The 24,019-nt window shown below is 37.5% G+C and overlaps 3 protein-coding genes across 9 annotated transcripts in view; 1 reads left to right on the forward strand and 2 right to left on the reverse strand.

Annotated features, from left to right (window-relative positions):
• Nucleotides 1-2,294: 2,294 nt before the first annotated feature.
• On the reverse strand, nucleotides 2,295-10,991 carry Tnpo (transportin 1). Of its 2 annotated transcripts, none has more exons than XM_018460117.1 (15): nucleotides 10,791-10,991; nucleotides 9,699-9,774; nucleotides 9,402-9,581; nucleotides 8,972-9,320; nucleotides 8,676-8,877; nucleotides 8,187-8,598; nucleotides 7,770-8,081; nucleotides 7,450-7,687; nucleotides 6,051-6,340; nucleotides 5,876-5,974; nucleotides 5,712-5,807; nucleotides 4,208-4,283; nucleotides 2,752-2,926; nucleotides 2,550-2,676; nucleotides 2,295-2,439 (listed from the first exon to the last, which is right to left on the reverse strand). In XM_018460117.1, exons 1-14 carry the CDS (start codon nucleotides 10,893-10,895, stop codon nucleotides 2,569-2,571), a joined length of 2,718 nt encoding a protein of 905 aa, XP_018315619.1. In that variant the 5' UTR covers nucleotides 10,896-10,991; the 3' UTR covers nucleotides 2,295-2,439; nucleotides 2,550-2,568. The 2 variants fall into 2 exon arrangements, with proteins under 2 accessions (XP_018315619.1, XP_018315618.1); XM_018460116.1 differs by having other exon boundaries at nucleotides 2,295-2,436; nucleotides 10,791-10,970.
• Nucleotides 10,992-11,926: 935 nt separating this feature from the next.
• LOC108730419 (uncharacterized) lies at nucleotides 11,927-20,594 on the reverse strand. Of its 5 annotated transcripts, none has more exons than XM_018460111.1 (14): nucleotides 20,510-20,594; nucleotides 19,534-19,731; nucleotides 19,089-19,445; nucleotides 18,052-18,292; nucleotides 17,803-17,954; nucleotides 17,477-17,724; nucleotides 17,101-17,286; nucleotides 14,835-15,058; nucleotides 14,687-14,761; nucleotides 14,041-14,311; nucleotides 13,802-13,930; nucleotides 13,444-13,730; nucleotides 13,276-13,368; nucleotides 11,927-13,121 (listed from the first exon to the last, which is right to left on the reverse strand). In XM_018460111.1, the coding sequence occupies exons 2-14, from the start codon at nucleotides 19,725-19,727 to the stop codon at nucleotides 13,008-13,010; spliced, it is 2,571 nt and encodes an 856-aa protein (XP_018315613.1). In that variant the 5' UTR covers nucleotides 19,728-19,731; nucleotides 20,510-20,594; the 3' UTR covers nucleotides 11,927-13,007. The 5 variants fall into 5 exon arrangements, with proteins under 5 accessions (XP_018315613.1, XP_018315609.1, XP_018315611.1 ...); XM_018460107.1 differs by lacking the exon at nucleotides 20,510-20,594 and adding an exon at nucleotides 20,393-20,502; XM_018460109.1 differs by lacking the exon at nucleotides 20,510-20,594 and adding an exon at nucleotides 20,248-20,370.
• Nucleotides 20,188-24,019, forward strand: part of Fntb (Farnesyl transferase beta subunit) — a 6,580-nt gene continuing 2,748 nt past the window's right edge. Inside the window, exons 1-4 of one of the 2 annotated variants that reach the window (XM_018460113.1) lie at nucleotides 20,188-20,215; nucleotides 21,607-21,714; nucleotides 22,006-22,131; nucleotides 22,258-22,496. In XM_018460113.1, the coding sequence (XP_018315615.1) occupies nucleotides 21,610-21,714; nucleotides 22,006-22,131; nucleotides 22,258-22,496 (470 nt within the window). In that variant the 5' untranslated portion in view covers nucleotides 20,188-20,215; nucleotides 21,607-21,609. Of the gene's footprint in view, nucleotides 20,216-20,977; nucleotides 21,358-21,606; nucleotides 21,715-22,005; nucleotides 22,132-22,257; nucleotides 22,497-24,019 lie in introns of those variants that run through there. The other variant, XM_018460112.1, reaches the window with a different exon arrangement.

The raw sequence follows: 24,019 nt of genomic DNA on the forward strand, positions 1-24,019 counted from the left end.
GGCATGTGGCCCGGGTTCTGTTAACATTTTCTCTTTCCAAGCTCTTAAGTAATTATAAAAAACAGTAATATCACAAAAATTGCATAGGCAGGGCAAGGAGAGGGGCCAGAGTTTTGGGATAAAATTATGACAATATACATATGCGATATCTATATTGCCAAGTTGACGAACGAGTGTGGATCGAGTCAAGGAGCGGTCACGGAAAATTTGTCTGTCCGTTGCGTGCGATTCTTTTCCTCTCATGGAAAGGAAAGAGGCTTGCATGGCGCAATCTTTATCCTTATTCGACGAGCGACGATGAGGGAATTTGCCTTCATCGTCGCGTCGTGAAGAACATCTACTTCCTTCTTTCCTCATCTTGCAGCTATAAAGAATGAAGTTTTAATGTGATCCTTCTTTTTGAAAATATCCGTCTCGCCTGCGCTAGTTCGATTCCTGCCAGTCGTTGAATCTTTTATTGATAGACTTCAAAGTTTGATTGACAATAGCGACTTAACGATGGTCAGTATTTTTTTTTTCCCCCAAGTTGTGCCGTTTCTTCCGTTCACCTTTCTCCTTTCTCCTTTCTCATTTGGTCTCGATGCGTGTGCGAGAAGGTGAAAATTAAAACATAGTTCTTTCTTTCGTATCTTAAAACTATTGAGAAATATACCGCATTGTTGAAAAATCTCGCAGTTTCATATTTAAGAGATGTGTACATATACTCAATTGTCAATAATACATTTTTTGTCACAATATGAATTATAGAATTTTTTCTCTTTTTTTTTTTAAGTAACAACCGAGATAAAAACGCACATCACTTTAGATAAAAGAACTTGCTTACTTGTTTTAACTGGCCCAAGCAAGTGGGACTGGAATGACAGTCTGCTCTCTTCCTTCTCTTTTTTTTTGAAAAACGATTTAAACGCAAGATTTCTTTATCCAAATGAATTATCGAGATCATTATATCGCGCAAATAAAATTAACATTGCCATAGATTTCACGTCATAGATTCGCTTGCTCTGTGAATCGCATCTGTAAATCGTTTTCCTTCTCAAAAATTTTTTTGATTGATGATTTTAAACAACTCCAGAGACTTCGATAGATCGGCAAAGATTTGAAAATAATCTATAATGATTAACAAAAACGTCCATTCTAAAATGTATTTATCTATATTTACACTAATACTAATGTGATACTAATTTAATGTTTAACAAAAAAAAAAAAAAATAATCACAAAATAGTCTGCAAGTTAAAACATCGTATCATGTTTGTATACGCACGTATACATATACAGGATGCATACTATATATATGTATATATATATATATATGTATATGCACGCATACATTTGAAATGTTTTACACATGATGACAAAAATTGTCGCGTATAACCTAATATCACAATCAGCAAGGGAGAGAATAAAATAAGCAGAAAAATTTTGGTTCGAAACGACGGAATGGCACTTTCTGCGTTTATCAACTTCATGTGTATGTTTGTTTTCTTCTCAACGTATAAAAATACAATATATATTCTCGAAAAACCCTCTGTACACTATGAAATTTCTAATAACGTACTCTATCTTGTATCGTATTTATTATCAAATAAGTAGTTCTACTTTGTCTCTAAAACTCTATAAACACATTCGAATAATCTCTCGCTTCCGCGTGCGTGCTCTCTTTCACTCATTCTCTCTCTCTCTCTCTCTCTCGCTCTCTCAGGAAAAAAAGGAGGGGGGGGAGAAGAAAGGATCAATATCTAACGTACAAATTTTCGATCACAGTATTCGCGCGATCTCTATAACGTGAGATCTATGCTAAAAATTCTTACGTTCCAACTGTTCTTGCGAGTTCGTTTGCTCAATAATAATATATAATATATATATCTAATTATATTAAAGAGCTGGGGCAGAGTTGGCCGTTGGCGCCAGCATTTGTCACGTTTTGACATACGCGAGAATGAAATAACACTTTCATGTTCAGTGTTACCGCGGTAGCGCTAATGGAAACGCTAATGGAGCGTACAGAGCGTGTACGTCGGTACATCCGAGGTATTAAACCAGATTGCTATTACGCGATACCTCGTTTCGCCTTTCAAAATGTCTAGTCGGTGATCCCCACAAAGTTCCTCCCTCCCGCCCCGAAATAAGTCCCATCCCCGCCCACCCACGCTTTTACTTTTTCGGCCAATGCTTATCTCTTGTCGTTCTTGTCTTCTAGCTTCAACTCGTTAACATCTTTCTCTTTGTTTTCCTTCTTTGCCACCCACATTGGCTGCCAAAACTCGAAAGACACGGCATATCTTTTATCGTTTTACCCAAAAGCACGACTGTAACATACCACGATGATATGGTAACGACAACGATGTTGATGAGAAGAGGCCGTGGTTTCACCCACCCGTCCCAAACGCCCCTTGTTTCCCGCCCAACCCCATTCGGCCTCTGCTGCATTAAGCGGCCTTCTGGAAACAAATACGAAATCGTAAAGGGAAATCCTAATCGATTTACTGGATATTTTTAGCAAAATTATGTAGATAAAATATAATGTCTTTAAGAAAATCATTTAAATTACCGCTTTTAGGCGGAACTGTTCAAACGCCGTACATGTTGTGTAGCCGCTCACTCAGCTGCGGCGGAAATTGATCGGAGAATCGTTTCCAATTCTCTTCACCTACTTGATTTTTGAAAGTAAACAATATCTAAACACAAGATAAGAATCATAAGATCACGTCGAGAAAATATTGAGTTCATCAATTGATCAGCTGTTGTTTTACCTTCTGGAACATCTCCTTTAAATCCTCTTTCGGTGCAGACCACGATGCTACGGCGTCACAGAAGAAGATGAAATCCGGAACAACACCGGCTGGATTGACAGTGATCATTTGACACATACCTCTGAAGGCAGAATCCTTCTCTTCGTTATCTCTTATGCTTCGCAAAGAAGTGCACCTATTAATAAATTAATAATCGACAATCTCATTAGATATTGTTCAACTTTCTTTGAGGGGAAAATACTTCGATCAATGAAACACGCGGCACTTTACAGCATTTATTTTAAAATTATTAATATTAATATTTTACTTGATGACAAAAACGTTAACTTTATCATTAACTTTATCTTAAATGATCGAAATATTTTTCTTTACATCATAAATACACTTTACATAAAAAGATATATATGTATATTTAACAATATGGCTCTGGCAAAAATTGAACAACTAGCCATTTACTTTCATTCCCACAATTCACACATAGATATTTTTTTCAAATTGCATTCGACGGAAGACGAAACGATTGGCTTACTGTGAGGCCAGTCCAATGCGATAATTAGCACTCTTATTTCATGACTCAAGAAAGTATCATTATCATTATCAGATTGTAAATGTATACAAAATTTATATATAATTTTCAAAATTATAGTTAAATCTCTCTCAGCACTGGTATTAATAAATAGATAAAAATTACAAATATACTAATTATTGCAAAGATCGATCTCTGATTTGTAATTTACGATGCTAGCCTAAAACAACTTTTTATGCAATATATCATACAACTATATTGGGATATGTATGACTGGCGTCATATATCACTTACTGTCTGATTAAGGCTGGGTTTACATTTGACATTTACAGCACAGCACATCGTATAATTAGAACAATTTGACAGAGATCGAGATGCCAAATTACCAGCATGCAGAATAAAATTTTTATAATCGAGCGAGAAAAAACTAGATGTAAGGTATTCGCGATCCTCCGAATAATGTGGCAAAAGACTTGACGCGGGAGAACGCGGCGGTGACAAACAAGAGTGACAAATGTAAACCTATCCTAATCTTGATATTCGGATAAACAGGAGAGCTCGTAACACTTGCATGGTGGCAAAATAAAGATTAGAGAATTATATCATGTAACGAATTCAAATATAAAATGTTACTGCGAATACTGCAAAAAACCATTGAGCAAGTTCATGCTGGCAACTGCAGGATGGTAGCGTTTCCATTTATATTAACATCTCGACCGATCTCTGCCCTCGTTATAATGCGAGAGAGAGAGTAAACAATCATTTTGCAGCGTGGCTCACCATTGTGTTCTTGCGCAAGAGTTTTTAGCAGCCCCTGATGCAATTACTCAGGAATCGGGAATGTAATAATGTATAATAATAAAGAGTGCTAATAAAAATAGAAGATAATATAATTAATAGAATAATAATATAATAAAGAAATTTACACACCACTGTCGGACAAACTGCTGTAACATGGGGGCGACGTCGTGGGGACACACATAACCTAGGCGACCGATCGTTATGGTTTCGGTTTCATTTTCAGTTTCGGTAAGTAGACAAGTGAAGTGTAGTGAAGTGACCGGAAACACAAACAATAAGACAAACTGATAGAGAACCAACGATTAACTCAGGCGAAGAAGAATTATATATGCTCCGCTTGTAAGTTCCAATTAATAATTCTCAATTGATAATTTAGTTAATTAAGAATCAAGTAACATTAACAATTAATCGAAGACAGTGAGAACACAGGTGAAACATATGAGATACCGACAATGAAACATAGGCAATACCGTGCTATTGTAGCTGCTGAAACAATAATCAAAATTAGATAGCAGCGTGCGAGCCCGTGTGATTTTATATAATACCGGATGGGTATACCAAGAATGCGTTCCACTTAACGTATGCAAAATTTGCGTGCATCATTTCATCCTTGTTTAACAATAATGATAAACAACAAGGAAAATGAAATTTTACTCGCGAGCGTTGTAAATGTTAAGTGGAACGCATTCCTCAAATGATCTCTCTCTCTCTCTTTCTCTCCCTCATTCTCTCTTTCTACTGTATATGTATAAGAAATATATGTCAATATATAAGTAAGAGAACAATAAAAAGGAATAACCAAATTTGCATTATGATCTTTTAAAGGCCAATTCAAACAATTCAATCAAAACAATATCTGGGGTTTAAAAATATATGCAAGCATATAGTATATATATACACACATTGCAGTTTATATATATATATATATACTGAATTGCAACATGTCTTTTTGTGGCAATACAGCCGTATATGTATATACGTTCAAGCCTACAGGCAGTCGCACACCACTAAATCAAGGTTTCAATATACAAATACTAATTACTTAAACCTGTCGATAATAAAACGTGCAGTCGCGATTCATGTATATAACCACGCCAAGTCACCGAACTGTGTGGTTCAAAGTGATTGCTTAAAAAATTACTTTAAAAAAAAAAAAAGGAGAAAAAGAAATATACGTATTTATGCACCTAGAGAGCTGGGATGCCACCAAATATTTGATCTAGCGTGAACAATACTCTAAAATTACTGCGAGACCTTTCATTAAACAATGATCGGAAGTACTTTCGGTCTATGTAAGATTGTGCATAACAATTATTATGTCGTAAAGCTAATCTCTGCGAATGAGAAGTTTCCTAATGTGTACAAAGAGCAGCACAGTCGAGACGGAGTGTAATTGTAAAAATATCTTAAATTGACATACGGGAAAGATAGCGATGTTGTATGTATGTGTATATATATATATATATATACATACATATATGTACACACACGAATCGACAGATTCTGTTGTGTCGGCTCGACTTTCACACTACACATTGCTTTCTATTCGTTTCGAAGTAATGCTCGGTATATCATATACGGTATCGTTCTAAGAAAGAACTGGATATCCGTAAAGATAAATCTAGCGACTCACCCGTATTTTCTAATAGTGTTTTTGGCGTGTCCGGTCGATTAATGATTTCGATGAGCTGTGCCAAAATTAATGGGATGTACGCGCTTGTGTCAGGACCTGTGAAGGATAAATAAAATAAGTAAGCTTTATTTATTCCCCAGAAAAATGTTACTTTCGATATTTACCGAGTTTTATCGAAATTTCACCGATTGCCCATGTCGCGTTGTTACATACTGATATGAATTGCGGATGCAAGTTTTGTCCAAGTATTGGCATAAACTCCGCTGCATGTCAAGATGAAATCCATTAATAACATGTATATCTGATAGATTTAGTATCTAGTATCTAATGAATACTCACGTATGCAGGGGAGAACGTGTTGAAAGCAAGCTTTTGTAAGATCTCCTAATAAAGCGAAGCTACTCTGTCTGACTTCAGGCATGGTATCTTGCATACACTGATACAATAGCTGCATAACATTGCTGTTCATCACTAGACGTTCCATATGACCGTCCAGTCCTTCCGCTAATCCGCTTAGAAGATCTAATGCAACTATCATAAAGTCTTTATCGGGTGCCTCAAATTGCTCCGGACTTTGCGTGCTCGCTATATGTTGATTCAGCGTTTGTTCCACAAGTGACACGCATCGCCTGCAAACGAAAGAATATTTTATCATATGAATTACTATATCACATTGAAATAATTTATAATAGATTGGAACGTCAATATACAAAACAGATTTAGGCCCCCATTCTGAAACTCTTAAGGAGTTCTCGCGCTACTTCCTAGCCAATACACAGTTTATTCATAATAATATGTAAAACAATTAAAATAATGGAATAAAAAGATTACTAATAATATCTTATGCCATTATACATAATTATCGTTAATTTTATATGTTACTAAATATTTTCGAAATGACAAAAAAAGTTGCTCATTTGATGTACACATATCGTCCATTTGACATATATTTTAGCTTTTTTCATTGAAGAATATAAATTTCTTGTAAACTGTACGATCAGTTTAAATGAAACTTTACGAGAACAAACTTAAGTGTGTACTTTATAATTATAACGATTTTTAAATTGCTGTCTTATACGCAAGTGTCTCAATTTAAAAGAAAATAACTACAGGTTATACCTTCAATTTGTAATGTAAAATTCTATAAATTTAGAATTAAATATTTTCAAAATGGTGTGTGTGTGTGTGTGTGTGTGTGTGTGTGTGTGTGTGTGTGTGTGTGTGTGTGTGTGTGTGTGTGTGTGTGTGTGGTAAAAGTCAATGAAATTTTTTCTAAATATTATTGATATTATTGATATTATTAACTTTTGTATTACATGTATATTATAGACTTGTCTTATATTTTATCAAACGCGAGAACCTCCTTAATGATAATAACGATATCGTTAATTGCCGTTGCAGTTTATATAAAAAAAAAAAAATTGTTTCGCAACATACGACGACAAGGACATTTAATTTAATTTATTGTGCACCAACAGAAGTACACTGATTGAAATAAACAAGAAACAGGTAAATGCATAGTTGATGAGGCATTGTCATTAAGAGTCAAGTTTTGTATCTACGATGTTAGAAATCAGTCCAAGATATCGGATGGAGAAAGAATTGATCAATCACATTAGTTACAATTGTCAAAATGTGATTTGTTAATTCTTTGTCCGAAATTTCACATAATTTCTAGCATCGTGGACACAAAGGCTTTAATCTGGTAAAAAATTGTATTCGTCACGTATGTACATACCTGTACACAGGTTCGCAATACGGTAAGAAACCCGAGCGCAATGCAGTCGCTACTGAAGAAAGGCATTCCAGCAATGGGAATAGATCTTTATCTTCATCTTTCAATACGTTCCATTTATTAATAAGAGGCGGCATCAAAAGATTGATGTAATCTGGTCTGTTTAGATGATGACCCACAGAATCAGCGAGAGTACCGATGGCGTCGTACAGAATTAAAAGATTCTTATGCTGATATTTACCTAAGAATAGACAGTCCCATTAATCAGAGATGTATCTTCCAGACTAGAACGAGGCAAACTAACCGCTTGGTGTTTTACTTACTGAATGCGAAGACGAGCGTTTCGAGAATAAATCCAAGATAAGGAACCAATTCGGTACACGCTTCTTCCTCCAAAGTCGCAAAGGCAGAACATGCCGCTTCTTGAACACGTTTGTTGCTGTCAAGCACTCTTTTGAGCAGTTCCGTCATCAGAGGTTTCAAATGCGTCTCGTGAGGCTGTGCACAAACCCAGTGCGCGTAACGGCTCAACGTCCAGCAAGTTATGGCACGTACAAGAGCCTTCTTGTCACTCAGACAACCGATCAGATAAGGGATGAGCTCCGACAAATGTGGAATCATGCCGCTCATACAACCTGCAAATATGAATTTTACTTGTTTCAATTAAATTATTAATTTAGTCTTAATTTATTTATAATATATTTATTTATAGTATACTTTAAGGAGAAAAATTTGCGCACCTTCAGCGATAGCTCCCAATGCCAAGATACCGGATTCTTTGATCTCCCAAGATTGATGGAAAAGAGTCTCTTTCAAGATCGGTACCAAAACCGGTAGGAGCTCTTCCCTAAAAACATTAGCCAACATATCTAATGCAGCGGCAGAGCACTTCCTCAAGTTCCAATCGCTCAGCGTTGAATCGTCATCGCATCCATCCTCAACGTCTATATCCTCGTCGTCGCATCCACCGTTTATACCATTCTCATCGACGATGGCTTGCTTGCCCATACCGTTAGCGTGATGCGAGTGGTGCGTCTTAGATTTGTGAAAACGTGGTCGGATGTCCTCTTCCCTGTCTGGAATCATTTCATCCTCCTCCACATCTCCTTTGAGGAGGATTATGTCAATTTCCGAATATTTCATACCTTTCACCTGTGATAAAAAAATGTTAAAGAGTCAAATAAGACGAAAGAATGATACTTAGCCATAAATTAGAAGACAAGACTTACTAAGATAGGTACTAATCGTGTCAGGTGTGGTGCAAGTGCCTCTTTGCAAATTGGTTGTTCCGCTAGTGACAACCAAAACTCACAAGCCTCCAGTGCCACTCCCTCGTCAACATCCTGAGTTCTCATTAGCATATATTCTATTATATTATGCATATGTGGTATTAGTCTGTCCATTCGTACCTCGAGCAGCATTACCAGTGCCCTATGCAAGATAAAAAATATAATTATCTGTCTTCCTGTTAGCGATAACAGTAAAAATAGACAGATTGTTTCCTCTGCAATATACTATTAACTACCTGCATACGTTTTTTCGGACCTCAGAATCATCGTCCGAAGCTAAATGGAAGAGATTCTCCAAAAAGCTGTCTATATGTATCATAAGTGCTTGCGTGCGTTGAATGATGAACTGATTGACACACGCTATTGCGTGGGATCTGATCTTCGGACTTGAATGTCTAAAGAATTGAAGAAACTTTGGAATTAGAATGTTTAAGGGTCGATTTAGAGCATCCGAATCCAATATCTCTGCCGAATCCTCGCAAATCTTTTGAAGAGCGCCGAACGCGCCCTCACAAACGTTGTAATCTTGCGAGTCCAACATTTGACATAACGCTGGTAACAATTCTGGCCAAGTTGTTAATTCACCTATTCGTGGAAATGTCAAAAAAATATAATACATATACCTTTGCCACATTTTTTTAGAATGTAATGGAAGATGATATATACCTCTTGATGCGACAGTAGTGATCAAAATACCGACGGTCGCACGAATCAGCGGTGATGGATCTCCGACAGCTGACAGACATTCTTGCTTTACGAAATTTATGACCTCCGGTACAAATTTATGGAAGTAAGTCTTCACATTGTTTTTCAATATCAACCCACTCAGAGACCTAGTAGGTTCGTCTTAACAGAAAGAAGATTATTAGTTCCTATTTAACGCTACAAAGATTTTGATGTGGAATCACAAGAGAAAGACTTCAGGATAGCCCAATTGGAGAGTCACAATTAATTTAGACATACCTTCTGATGTTAATTTTGTTAGAACAAAAATCAGGTAGTTGTTGAAATCAGGGAATTTGTTCAATTCTTCCAATTTCTACTCAAAGAATTCTAGTTAAGGAAAATGTAACAAGGAACTACTTATTAAATAACAAGATATATACATAAATAAAAATTCATAATTATTTTTTAAATTCTTTAGAGCGAAATCTGACTAACGAGTGAAATTTGAGTCAGTTTTGACAAAGAGTGGCTCAATTTTAAATCTTTACGAGTGAGATTAAGTCTAAAAGTTTTAGAGAATATATTATACAAGGCCGATTCGTTTTCCCGGAAGAGATAACACAGTCGTAAACGCAAACCAGTCATCGATAAAGCGCGCGATCGCAATGCGATTCGGCACGGCTGTAATCTATAGGCGCGGGTGGTTCGTTTACGCGGTATGCCCGGCAAGAGGACTCCCGCGAAAACTATCGATCAGGAGCCGCGCGCTGGGAAAACAAGTCCCCCCGCGCGCGTGAGCGTGCAAACGAGCCGGAATCCCCGCGCGCGACACCGCTCAGCACCGTATTATTCAACTCGGCCAGAGCATGCACGGGGGTCAGCATATTTCCATCTTTGCGCTCGATTCCAAACGGCGCAGCGACTCCTGGACGGCGATGGAACTGAACGCTCGAGGAACGAGCGAACGATCGTTGCTCGTTTGCGACGCTATCGCGAGCGAGCGAGCGAACGGGAGCGAGAGAAAGAGAACGAGCAAGCAAGCAAGCAAGCAAACGAACGAGCGCGCGCGCGCGCGCGCGTGCTGTCTCTTTTTCCCGAGCGATCTCGACATGGAAGATTGCGTTCGCGCGTAATTAATTTCACCGGACCGTTTCCGAACGGGCCACGAATGCCACGCTGGGAAAACGTACGCGACGACGGGACGGATGAGCGAGCGGCGTAGCCACGCGCGCCGCCGCGTCCCCTTTTTTTTCCACTCGCGCTTCACTCCGCGGGGGCCACGTATGGGCGAGCGATGATACACCACACCACACCACACGACACGACGGTGACGGCGACGGGCACGAAGACACGAGGATCGTGGATCTTAGACGTCAGACGAAAGGATACTTGTTGTACGGCCCGCTGAGTCGCCGTGTCCGGGCTCTGCGACTCCTTGAGCAGCGTCAGAATTTGCCTGAGTCCTTCCTCCTGTGGTTGCCACGCCATTTTCATCGTGTTTTTCAACAGCACCACTGTAACGCGCAGCCTGCCTTCTCTGACCTCGCAGATAAACGGAAGCTTCCTACAGCGCTCTCTTTCTCTCCCGCCCTCTTCCCCCCGCCGGTCAGCCAACCCCCTCTGTAAACGGCTGAGCTCGGCCAGGACCGTGGTCGTGCGAGGGGGCGCCACGCCCTTCCTCCGCGCCTATTGCCGCGGCGGGAAGGGAGAGACCTGTGTTTCCGTTTCATAACCGCCTATTTATCGGCCCTTTTTCTCGCGTCTCCTTCGGGAAAACTCAATGAAACCGGATCGCGGTCCGGTTCGCGAAACTAGAATCCCTGCTGCGGCTATCCCACTGGAGGGTACCCCCGGGGGGTTCCTCGTGGCACCCCGCGTGGGAACCCCGATCGCAAAAGCGCCGGACAACGTCCCAAGACGAGATTTTGAAATTGGAGTCCTAACCGGTCCTGATTTCCGGTGTGTCGCGCGAATCGACGCGGGAAAACGCGCCTTGCGCGACAATGGATATTTCGCGATCGATGCAAGGCTCGTCCTTACGTGTTCGCGCGGAAACGCGCCTTGTTGAAAATCAACAACAGACGTGATCTCATACCGGAATGACGATTGAATTCTCAGATAACTTCGATTAAATTCCAATTGACTTAATCAGCAATTAATTCGATCGGTTGAATTATTCACTGCATAATTTCTAGTTATAATTCGTTGTTTCCGATCTAATTCTTTTTTCGTGTTTTATTATATAACAATTATTTTATATCTATATTAAAATAAAAATAATATAAAACTTGTATTTGATTAAATCAATCATTGATTAACTTAATTAACGATTAGCAGTAGAATTGCTTATTGCAAAATGCGGCGAGTCATCTTTTAATCTCTGTTTCCACATATTAAACTACAAAATTTAATTCTATTCACGATTGAATTGAGTACCGCAAGTATAGCTTTGATAAGTTAACCATTGATTAAACTACTTGGCGTTCGATCGCAATTAGCCCTCGGGTCAATAAAATCGAATCGTATCGAGTGAAACGCAATTTTTATTTGGAAATTTTATTTAAATATAGCGGCTAGCGCGTACGGAAAGATGGTAAAAAAACACGGTGGTAATCGCATTTTCGACATTGGCAAGGATCGACTCATCGCCAACGGCACTAAATAATTACGAAGCAAAAACGATGCGCATCGCAATGTTAAAATAAAAAAAAAAAATTGAGAACTTACTTGATAATCTTATAAATATATCTATGTATACAATGTGTGTTAACGTAGCCACGTTTTAATTGCTAAATCCTTACAAAGACGGCGAAGACCACTCATGGTGTTGCACACTTAAAACTTAGTAATTAACTAGTTAGAAACAATTGCTCTTACTATCCCTTACAATTTGTACTGTCGCGTTATTGCGAATATTATGACTTACACTCAGCTTTGGAGTAACTTTCGAAGTGTCAGTCTTGCATGTGATGCTACCAAATCTGTTATTTACATGACGCAACACAGGCAAATTCTATCTCTCTTTTTCATCCCCGAGATTCCCTTAGAAGTTATTTCTGTCCATTCTTTTTAGCCTTCTAACTTTTGATCGATCTCTCACGTTATTGAAGAGATACATACGAAATTACTTCTTTTTCTTTCGGAGTGCATTACTCGAGTAATTGCTACAGCAAGGCCATATAGTGAAGATATTTATACGTAGGCATAACTGTGGAACACTATTATCGGGCCGACACCCGTGAGTTTTCCTGTTTGGCCCGATCAATCGTGCAATCTTCTTAATCAGTATAAATTATTGAATGTATATACAGCGTTCAACGTATTTAAATGGTGACGGAAACGGCTTCCGTCTCGTGTGTATTAAATATCGGCGCGTATGTATGAAGTGTTTCGAGATCGTTTCGTTGAAAATCTATTACAAAAGCGTTAAATAATCGCTCTATTAACAATTATAGTTGCAGGTGCTGCGGCAAATCGCGCCAATTTTTACGTTTATCGTTAACGGTAATCGAAGGCACGTATTGGAGAAGATTCTGGCTCGTTCTTGCTACTGCTTGAACGATTTTACGAATGTCTTGTGAAAAGGAACCTTGGCGCGATCAATTCCTAAGCTGGTCTTCCGTGAACGCGGAATCTGTATAAACACGTGTAGTTTAGTTGCCCGTGATTGCTGCGTATCCTCAATTCTATGTATTCGTATGGTTTATTGATCTCTGTGTTCTGCGTAAAAAAAAAATCAAGGATTACTGTGTATGTAGTCCTAATAAATCTAATCAATAAAATAACATGTATACAGAAATAAAACACAAATAGAACAACTTATATGTATTAAAAGAAAAGTAAATTTATTAAACAATTTTAAAAATAAATTTACCTGAACTGGAAAATATTGCAAACTTTCATCGGAATACGTGAATTCGTACTCCCCAAACATCACTGGCTCAAGATCGTTCTCATTCAATAATCCCTACAGCAACAAGAGTATTAAAAAAATATTATGTTTAATACACACACGAAGAAAGCAATTAAATAGTTCACATACCCAGACGTTGAATTTTCTGGGCGCACTCGACATGTTTTCATTCGGTAAAATCAATTTGGATACATGCTCCAAAGTGAAACCAGTTACATAAATAAAACTTCGCAATTGTATTAGGAGGTATCCGGGAAAATCTTGGAAGGCCCAACAAACGCCAGGTTGTATCGGATTTCCTTGTATTACTGTCCGCGGATTATTGCTTTCGTAATACAACGTGAAACCGTATAAACTGAAGGCTCTTGACTTTATGTCATATTGCTGAGTGCATCGCGTGCTAATAATCTGACCGCCTGTACGGTGAACAAAGCTATTTATCATAATATTCACCAGTTGTTAATGATTTATCGTCACGATACAATACCTGCCGTTTCCAAAGCATAATCTACTTGACCCGTTTTATCCGCGTCATAAATTCGCAAAACTTCCTTTACTATCTTGCGTACGTGCTCGTCCGAAGTATAAACATTTGCATTGTCAAGGATTTTTTGAGCTATAAAAATATTATTCGTAATATATTCTCGATATTAATTAATTAATATATTATGTGTGACGTAACATTAATATATATATGTGACGTAACATTTAAATATATCTTCAAACCTTCTCTGTTATGAGATGCAAGTAAACTCTGCAAGTTTTGCCCGAGATCTTCTTTCGAAATTCCGGAAGGAAAGTAGCCAAGTAAAATTCTTTCTACATGCTTTTCTATATCCTGATTTATAATGGATTCTGCATTGGCGTTACAACAAGATTTTAATTCTGAGTACAGTTTGCGTAATTCTTCAAATTCGTGTTTAATAACTTCAAGTTCGCTGTATGCTATATTTTTTAATTCGACACCCAGTTTATTTTCCATACTAATAATTTTTTCCTGGAAAGATGATTACTGTAGAACTCGAGATCTTCGTAATTATTAATTTTTAATAATATATGAGCGCGAGCGTGGCATGGCAGACAGAGCACTGGTCTACCATTCCAAAGGTCCCGGTTCGATTCTGGTAGGAACCAAAATGTTTACGCTCGTGTCTTCTCTTGGAAAAGACAGGCAACCTTTCGAGAGTATATCCTTGCCCATAGAAACACCTCTCGAAAAATTCGCCGTTCAAAATCGGCATTAAAACTGTAGGTCCCATATGCTTATGGCAATTGAATAATTGCGCACCACAAGCATATGAGAGAGGTGTAACACAGACCAGAAACCTAATATAAGAAAAAGAAGAAAAATAATATAAATTCATAGACTTACATCATACTCCTTCCGGAAATCGGCATCGCTTTGTTTACGATCTTCTACAGTCCGAATAATATTAATAAGATAATCCTACAAAATGATACAAGTAGGTCATAGAACACTAAAATTTATATAACTGCACAAAAAAATTTTATATTTATACCATTTGATGCGTCTGTCTATTCTCAAGCATTTCTATCCTGTTGACCAAATCAGCTTTGTTAACTAAATTCTCTTTAATTATTTCATTGTCAGTTAATATTTTTTCAATAATTTTATTTTGACCGTCCTTCCATTGTACATTAGATAATGATTTTTCTATTGCTGTTTCAGTCACAGTTTTAACATCAGAGAGAAGCGACAAACATTGTACTATACACCAACCACCTGAAACAAATTTCATATCCATAAACATTTCACAATTCAAATACAATTATTGCAATCTCCTTCTCCTGTTACTGTATTGAACTTGTTACAGCGTTCCAACACAAAGTTAGTGCCACAAATCTGTCCAATTATTAAATTTATAATCACAGATATCTCAAATACATCTTAAATTTTAATGGCACAGAACGATTACAATGATGTAATTGTTCAAAGTGGAACTATTATACAATATGGTAACTGAGAGAAGGATAGAGACGAAGAAACTCACCGTTCAGATGATACCGATCGCGATCACGATTCCAAGTATTTCAAGCACAACACACTCCGACTTTTTAACGCCCACAGTAGAGTAATCCTCCCCCTATCCTTCTCCCACAATAAAATTTTTATTTTTCGCTTTTTACATTAGGTTCATAAAATGCTCAATTGTGACACTATGACGCTATATCACTCTAATGGATTGTATTCAAAAGACTAATATATCATATACATGAAAAATATTTTATTAAGTATGAACGTGTTTTTACAATATAGATATCATCTAACGATAGTAACTGTTACATCAAAATAATGTTATATCTTTGAAGCGTGTGAAAATGAAAACAATACAAGTGTGGTTAATTGAAAAAATGTTATTTCATTTAATAACAATTACATATTATGCATTTTGTAATATCTATAAGATTAAATATTGTAAAACATAAAATATTTAATAAAATATATATAATGTGTAACAGAAAAATGACTAAGAGTGATATGACCAGTTAGTTCATGAAATATAACACAGTACATGACCAGTTAGTTCTTGAAATATAACACATATAATTATATGTAAAATATATAGAACATCACACACAATATATATATATAATTGTGCAGAAAATATATTGAGATATATCTATAAATCTTCACACAATGAAATATTAGTCCTATTAATAAACCAAATAATAAGCAAAGAGGTACTGATAGTCAATATGTGTATATATCGTAAAGAATATTTCATTATCTGATTTAAATAAGCAAATCATAGGGCGATTCATAGTCGATTCTTATATTCGAGATCGTCTCAAGTACAGTCTTAAGATGTCACGAACCAATCTCAGAGAGTCGTATTAGCATCTTAAGACATTACTTAAGATGACCTTGAAATAAGAACGGACTATAAATACCGGCCATAGAATTTTTGAAATAATATTATACAATATATTATATGGTAAATATATATGCAAAAGTATTAAATATGTTAAAATAGTAAATAATTAGGGGAATTATTAAGTAGATATTCTATTCATGGAATTATCAAAATTTTGTAGTAATGTGGCAACAAATAATGGTGATATAAACTGATCATAGAATGAAAAAATAAAAACAATGTTAAATCACACATACAATTATTAATTTTAAGAATAAATGGATGAAAGAGGTATTTATATTCTTAAAAATATTATATGAAAATTTTTAAGAATGTCTGAAAAAATATAGTATCAATTGCAAAATTGTAGTATAATAGAATTTTACTTTCATCATATATAATTTTATAAAAAAAATACGGACATTTATACCGCTTCCATCCATTTGGATTAAATTATTATATTTAGGATTATTATCTTAACAACTTTTCAATTAATCACCACTTTACATTCCACCCAATAGGAGGCATTTCAGGCAAAGACACGTTCACACTCGGTAAGAGGTGCATGAAATAATTTTTAAGATCTGCAAGGTATTTTGTAAACGATTCAAAGGTAAAAGACATTAAGTTGCTTATATTGTTAAAGATGTGATAAGTCGTCTCAATGACACCATATTGGACATTGCGCAGAGAGTCCGCAAAAGTGAAATAATGCCTCTGCGCGATGTAAGCCCCTGAAACAAAAAAAAGACGAAGGCCGGGATAGGTTTATGCGTCTTTCAGGTCCCAGGAAAGACATTGGTCTGACTGTGTTTGGATCGGTTTAGATTTCATGTGGATTAATGAAAATGGAATTCAGTGATGTCTCTGATTTATTTTTATATTCCTTCAACAAAATGAAGAAACTCACCAAATAAAAGAAGTAACGGTAAAAGTGTGATCCATAGAATCCTTGGGCCTTTCCCTTGTAGCCACTTCCTAACGCCAGTCAATCGACTCAACAACCAAGCATCGAGTACAAGCATTTTGACGAAGAAAAAGTACATATTGTGCGTATAACGGTCCAAAGTTTGCCACAACGAGCTCCATTTGGATTCTAGAAACAGCGAACAATAAGAAAATTAGTTAATAGACATATTTAATATTAATATGCTACGTAACATAAAAGATAATTATTATATTATGCTCAATTATACATTTTTATATAATTTTATATAAAATACTATTTTTTACTGTATTTATAATTTTTCTATATTCATAAAAGATAATTTGAATATCATTAATACCATTGGATGAGCGATAAGCTTGTGAAACATAATACTGTCTTTTCCTGTTCGTTTTGAACTTGAAGAATTCGACAGTTTTCCTGAAGCAGGTGACAATGAAGGTTGTAAAATATGTGAACCATTGCACGACCCTCCAACTTTGATTAGTTTTGACCGATGATTTTACGTAAGTATCATCCAAATCGGTATCAGAATCAGCATGAGACGTATCGTACTTTCCAATTGGAGTATTTGCCCACGATAAGTAACTGTTGAAATAAGATTGCATTATCTTAATTTTATTTCGACAAAAGTTTTATTTTAATGAGAAAAAAATAAAAAAATACCTTGACCGAAAACTTGAGGAATATCTTGGATTCGAATAAATTACTTCTTTGTGACTTGTGTACTGTTCTTTTACGTGTGTTTTTTTGTAGAAAGTCGTTTTTGCTGTAGAATTCGACATACCCGCGCGTGACATGTCGCAATTATCTTCGAACTGCAAAATTCACGTATAGTTTTAAAACGCAAATATGCAACGTCATGATACATCAAGAAAAATAAGAGAACAATGGTTCGAGATGATAAATATTTACCGAATGAATTAGAGAAGCGGTCTCTTTCAAATCAACCGTGTCCATATCACTGATTCCGCTTTCTGTCGTTCCTCGCGAAGCTTGACTTAAATTTCGATGACTTGTTTGACATACGGTATTTCCGTTGCTGTTTGTGTGTATAGATCGTCTCGACATATTGGGCATAGCTATTATACCTGGAGCAATCTCATAACGACACTGCGACGTCGGCGAATACGTATAATCTGTCTTCGGAAAAACGCTAAAACACACACAAATAATAATAAAAATAATCCGATTTTTTCGCACAAATGGGTACATGCAAATTATTCATTTCAATTCCAATACTATTTATTAGCACCAGCAACTTGACCTATATCCTGTGACTAATGCTAATTAAGACATGCTATTATTTATAAACGTTTGTTTCTCCAACGAAAAGAACACATCTTCAAAATAAACAACATCAAGTCAAACAAATGTAAGTCACAAGAAGAGGAATTCATTATTGGCACAATGGTCGCATTCAGCAAACTCAACTGTTGCAGAGCGGATCCGTGAGCGCTCGCTGCTTTGGTGTATTCTTTTAGATCATCCAATAGTAGTGAGCGCTCACGGATTCGTTCCGCAACAGTTGAGTCTGCTGAACGCGACCAATAATTTAACATCCCAATTAAAAAGTTCCCGTTAAAAACAGGAAACATGTACAGTATATACAGAATAAAACTTAAAATAAATTAGCGCGAGTGTGGCACGGCAGACAGCGCACTGGTCTATCATGTCAGGGATCCCGGGTTCGATCTCAGTAGGAACCAAAATATTTACGCTCGTGTCTCCTCTCGGAAAAGGCCGATAACCTCCCGAGAGTATCCTTGCCCACAGAAACACCTCTCGAAAATCCGCCATTCCGAACCGGCATTAAAACCATAGGTCTCATATGCTCGTGAAAATCGAATAATCAGCGTGCGCACCACAAGCATATGTGTACCACAGGCCAGAGGTCTAACGTAAGACAAAGAAGTGTACAATATACAGAATAAAACTTAAAATATTCATACTTCCACCATTCACCAGCCTGTTTATAAATCTCATAGGCGGATCCTGGCCTACTTGGAGGATCTTCCCTCTCTCCTTCTTCCGAAGAGTAATCACTGGTAAGTACTCTGCGTGGTGTAACACTTCTGTGTCTTGGTTCTGCTTTGTCAGATGCGTCCTCCTTATTTTCGCTCTGGCCATTGACAAATATTTGCCTTTTGGCTCGTTGACGTTCCGACCGGCGTTCTGTTTTTTTTGTGGTGACGACAGAACTTTCGGACTTTGTGCTTTGATTATCCGTTAGACTTTCTGTGACAGATCCCTCCTTGTTCTCTTCTATGGTTTCCATGTTCTTTTCTTGCGTCTTTATGCTGCCAGTTCTATAGTTATGCAAATACAAATGATGAAGGTATAACTTGTCTATAATTATTAATAGCCAATGCTTTTACGTTTAGGTTAATTACTTACAATGATCTAGAGCCAGACCTTCTGCTACTAGTTACTTCTCCAGGTGTGCGAGATCTCTCCCGGCTCCAGTTTCTGAGATCATAATGACGCTCTGTCATCTCTGGCTCCTGTTGGGGACGATTTGGAACCATAGGCGTATGGGAACGTGATCTGCTTCTGCTGCGAAGCTCATAGTGATGCTGCTCGCTCTCCATTCTTCTATAGAACAAACAAGAACACCGGGTGGTAGTGGAAATCGTTTCTCTTAAGGAAACTAATACTATGACCTTCCGGCAGGCAGTACGGACGATCAAAGGTTATCGCTCGCTTTTAGGAAAGAATCGCAGGGGCCGTTGGGGAGAACATATGCCCGAACATATATCGCCTAAAAATAGCACCCCTCCCCGAAGGACACGGCTGCAGTCCTTTTTGCTAGATCCCTGTTTCTCCTTTGCTAGTTTCTCCTCTCCTCGCCGCGCACTTTTCGTCGAGAGCTCCGTGGACGAGCACGCGGTGCCGTCGACGGCCACGAGAATGAACGGAGAATCACGTCGCTCGAGACCGCTCGGTCACGTTGCTCCGCGCGGCAACTCAACGCTCTCGGAGGAAGGAACCGACGGAGCGTCCTACCTACAGATCTCCCATCAACGTCGGGGACTGGTGGACTGGCTCGCTCCGGCGGGTTGGCCCACCACGGTGAATTGTGCGTGACACCGCTATTTATAGAAAACTCACCGTTTCCGCGCGCGCGGCGACGCTAACGGGACGCGCAACGACGACGGCGAGACGTACCGACGTATCTCGCGTTGCGCAACACGCGCGACGCGCGAACACTCGGACTCGCTTCACATAAAAAAAGAAAAAAAAACCTCAACGTACCCCCGCTAACTCCATCAGCCGCGATGTACGCGTGGGAGTACGCAAATCGTTCTGTTAACGCGTAGAATCGTAGAAAGCGCCAAGTGCGTGCGCATTTTGCCTGATGATTCATACTCACTTAATTCTGTTTACTGACAGGGGGGAGAGAGCACGACAACGTCATTTTTACTCGACGTTTTTTTCTTTCCTCGATTTTACCGCTAATCTACGCCGACTGATCTCGGAGCGGAAGACGCGCGTCGCTTTTTGCTTCCTAGCCTAAATTTAAACCACGTAGTTACGTATACGGGTCTTCATTGATCCGTAAACATGATTTAAACTGGGCTAAACGAGAGTTGCGCGTAATGTACAAAATGCATGCAAATGTATGCCGGGTAACGTGTTGAAATACTTAAAACTGTAAAAAAAGAAAAAAAACAATGATGAAAGAAATGCAAAACGGCGACACAGATAGACAGGAAATAACAAAAGAACAGGAAGATCTTCATATTTTTAAGAAAATCTCGGGAATTTCCATTTCGTTGCATTCCGTTGTGCCTACAACGCAATTTTTATATTGAATGGAATCATACTTCTTTCCTCTACAACGCGAGTAGAACAATGATCTAAAAAAAGAGGAATAAATTGATCGTCCTTTTATTTCAGTAAATGTTCTTCGGCGGAGGGAGGGAAAGCAATCAGTTTTGTAAGAATTGGTAGGAATCGCGTAGGATAAATACAGGGAGACGTACGATTTCTGTATTATTCTGTGTAGCCTCGATAGTTAACTACGCCTTGAAGGCCAATTTTCAATTTGACTTTTGAGAACGGCATAAGTATCGCACTACACTATGCGGAGAACAGTCCGTTTCGTACACAAGTGTCATTCGGTGCCGTCGTGTTAATAAAATAAATAGGTTATGAGTGTAACTGTAATATCAGTTAACATTGTATATACAATAACACCTAATATATATAAATTTAAATGTGAGTATAATACGGTATGTCATATAAAAATGTATAGTACATAATTTTCTAAGCTGGGTAGTTGCAGAAAGAAACAAAAAGAAAGAAAGACCTCTTAACCTCTAAAGAATCTTTCTCTTTAGGATATTTTATGAAAATTACAAAATAATAATTATACACCTGGACTATCGAGACATTTTGTTTTGTGGAATAGATTACTTCTTTATTAACAGACCGTATCAAATCATTGTTACCGTTCATGACTAACAGATTATGTCGGATTTGGAGTTGGGATTAAAGACAGGACGAAGGAGTTATGAGGAAATATTAAAGCAGCGGCAGGATGAAGGATATAAAACCGCAACGACAAACGAACAGGTAGGTAGGTCTCCACGTGGAGCAAACTCAATACCTACGTTTATGTCATGAGATTATTACTTTTCTTATCCATTGCTCATTGAATACTGTTATTCTGTGTCATAGTTTCAAATTTGTAAAATACTTAAAATACTGCAAGCTATAATTATACATAAATTATGCACAAACAACTGCAGAGACTCACATAAGTATATTATTTGTATTTGATTTACTCTTGAAGTCACAAATTACTATTGTATTTTTTATTTTAACTTAAAATTTGTACAACCTTTCCACTGTATATCTTTTCAGGCTCGCGTCGAGGAGATTGTGCTCAAGTTTTACCGATCATGCAGAGAAGGGGATCCTGTTTTACTTAGGCCCAAACACATTCAGTTCTTGAAGAAAGCAATCACTAATTTAAATGACACTTACGAGGTATCCATTATTTTTAATATCTAACAGCATATATGTGTGTAATATTGCTTTTGGAGATGATTGAGGAAACATACCGTTCTGTTTATGACGAGGAACTTATTGAATGTTTGTAACAATACCATACAGTGTTTAGACTCCAGTAGACCATGGCTGTGTTTCTGGATATTGCATTCACTTGCGATATTAGGAGAACAATTGGAAAGTGAGGAGTGTTCCAAGATAGCAGGTTTTCTGGCCAAATGTCAATCGTCGACAGGCGGTTTCGGCGGAGGCCCAGGACAATATCCACATTTAGCGTCTACATATGCAGCAGTGAACGCATTATGCACCATTGGTACACAAGAGGCATACAATGTGATAGATAGGTAAATAATTCAATATAATTTTCTTCGTAATAATGCTACTGTTTAAAAACATTTTACATATTTTAAAAATTTAGAATTTTTGCTTTAACCTTTAATACACACTTTTGGGTCATTCGTGTCCTGTGCATTTCTTTTCTTTGAAATACTAAGAGCACCTGGTCAAATACCGGTCTCTTTTCTATTCCTAAAAAAAAGTTTGGCATCTAGAGAACAAGTTTTGTGCATTGCCAGCCTCAATTCGTGCATATCCTTTAACTGGCATAACTCCGAAGTTTACCTCTGGGTCACAAATGACCCAACGACGTGTGTACAGAGTGTATATTTTTTGTAACTAAAAAATTTTTATTTTTTTCTTTATTTTTAACTAATTCTCGGTTGGAGTGTGGGAATATTTCGTTGTTGTGAGTATTGCGAAGGGAAAGTGGTACCGGAAACCAGGTCCGCTGGTGATGTCGGAATTATACGCGAATGATCACGAGGAGTCAGAAGGTGTCGAAAAGAATAGAGAATTAGAGCGATGTACAATGAGATGTGCTGCTGAGCTTTATTCGAGATCAACTGAACTTGATTGTTAAGCGATAGGTACATACACGCATCGAGAGATATCCATCGCTTCGCGAGCACAAAGGAAAGGTTGCGAATGTATACATCGTGTGACGCGAAGTAAACAGCTGATCGGTAGAAAAACTATCATGAATTCTGACAGTGTCGGTACCGGTAACAAGCGCGGTTTGAACAGAATAACTGTCGACGGAGATAATCGTTGAAAGCAAATCGATAACGAGCACACACATTTAATAATATGAGTTTGAATATAAAATGTCGATGTAAAATAATTCGCGTAATGAACATTCACTGAGTTTAGTCTAAACATTCGTGAATTGTTAAAAAAAGAATTTAACCTTAGAACAACATATTAGCCCTTAATAAACACGATTTTTGGTACCCTTGTGCTAAATGTTGTCAATAATACACTACTCAACAAAATTAAAGGATCACTTGTTTCACCCTATAAAAATAGGCAAATTTCAAGATAGAACTTTGTCAAAAAACATCGTATCGAGATGTTTAAAACAACATTTTAAAGTTTGAAACCTCTATTTTTCAGACCGGTACTTACAAAAAACGGTCTTGTTGATATTTTGAGAAGTTACATAAACATAAATGCAGACGCATCAGATATCAAAATTTTTTACGAAATTTGCGAAGTGTCACGGAGCGAATCAAACATTGTACACAAATGCGGTTTTCATCTTTTGAAAGAGTAAATCTTTACCTTCAATTTGTTTTTTTATGAAACTTCGTACGATTTTTTTTCATCGAGTTATTCAACGTTGAAGTAAAAACGACCCATTTTGCTTCGACGTTGAATAACTCAATGAAAAAAAATCGTACAGAAATCAATAAAAAAGCAAATTAAAGGTTAAGATTCACTCTTTCGAAAACTGTAAACCGCATTTGTGCGCAATATTTAATTCGCGCCGTAAAATTTCGTAAATTTCGCACGCACGCACGCACGCACG

Source organism: Mycetomoellerius zeteki, unplaced genomic scaffold, assembly GCF_001594055.1.
Source record: "Mycetomoellerius zeteki isolate Tzet28-1 unplaced genomic scaffold, Tzet1.0 scaffold913, whole genome shotgun sequence".
Lineage (NCBI taxonomy): Eukaryota > Metazoa > Arthropoda > Insecta > Hymenoptera > Formicidae > Mycetomoellerius > Mycetomoellerius zeteki.

Excerpts from the sequence above, each read along its gene's own strand:
- Tnpo (XM_018460117.1), bottom strand. The coding sequence starts at position 10,895 with ATGAAAATGGCGTGGCAACCACAGGAGGAAGGACTCAGGCAAATTCTG. Across the intron at positions 8,082-8,186 it reads ATTGGGAGCTATCGCTGAAG|GTTGTATGAGCGGCATGATT; the intron begins GTGCGCAAATTT and ends TCATATTTGCAG. Across the intron at positions 6,341-7,449 it reads TATTGCGAACCTGTGTACAG|GCGATGCGTGTCACTTGTGG; the intron begins GTATGTACATAC and ends TTTCGTTTGCAG.
- LOC108730419 (XM_018460107.1), bottom strand. Across the intron at positions 17,287-17,476 it reads AGCTTATCGCTCATCCAATG|AATCCAAATGGAGCTCGTTG; the intron begins GTATTAATGATA and ends CGCTGTTTCTAG. Across the intron at positions 14,762-14,834 it reads ATAGACAGACGCATCAAATG|GATTATCTTATTAATATTAT; the intron begins GTATAAATATAA and ends ATCATTTTGTAG.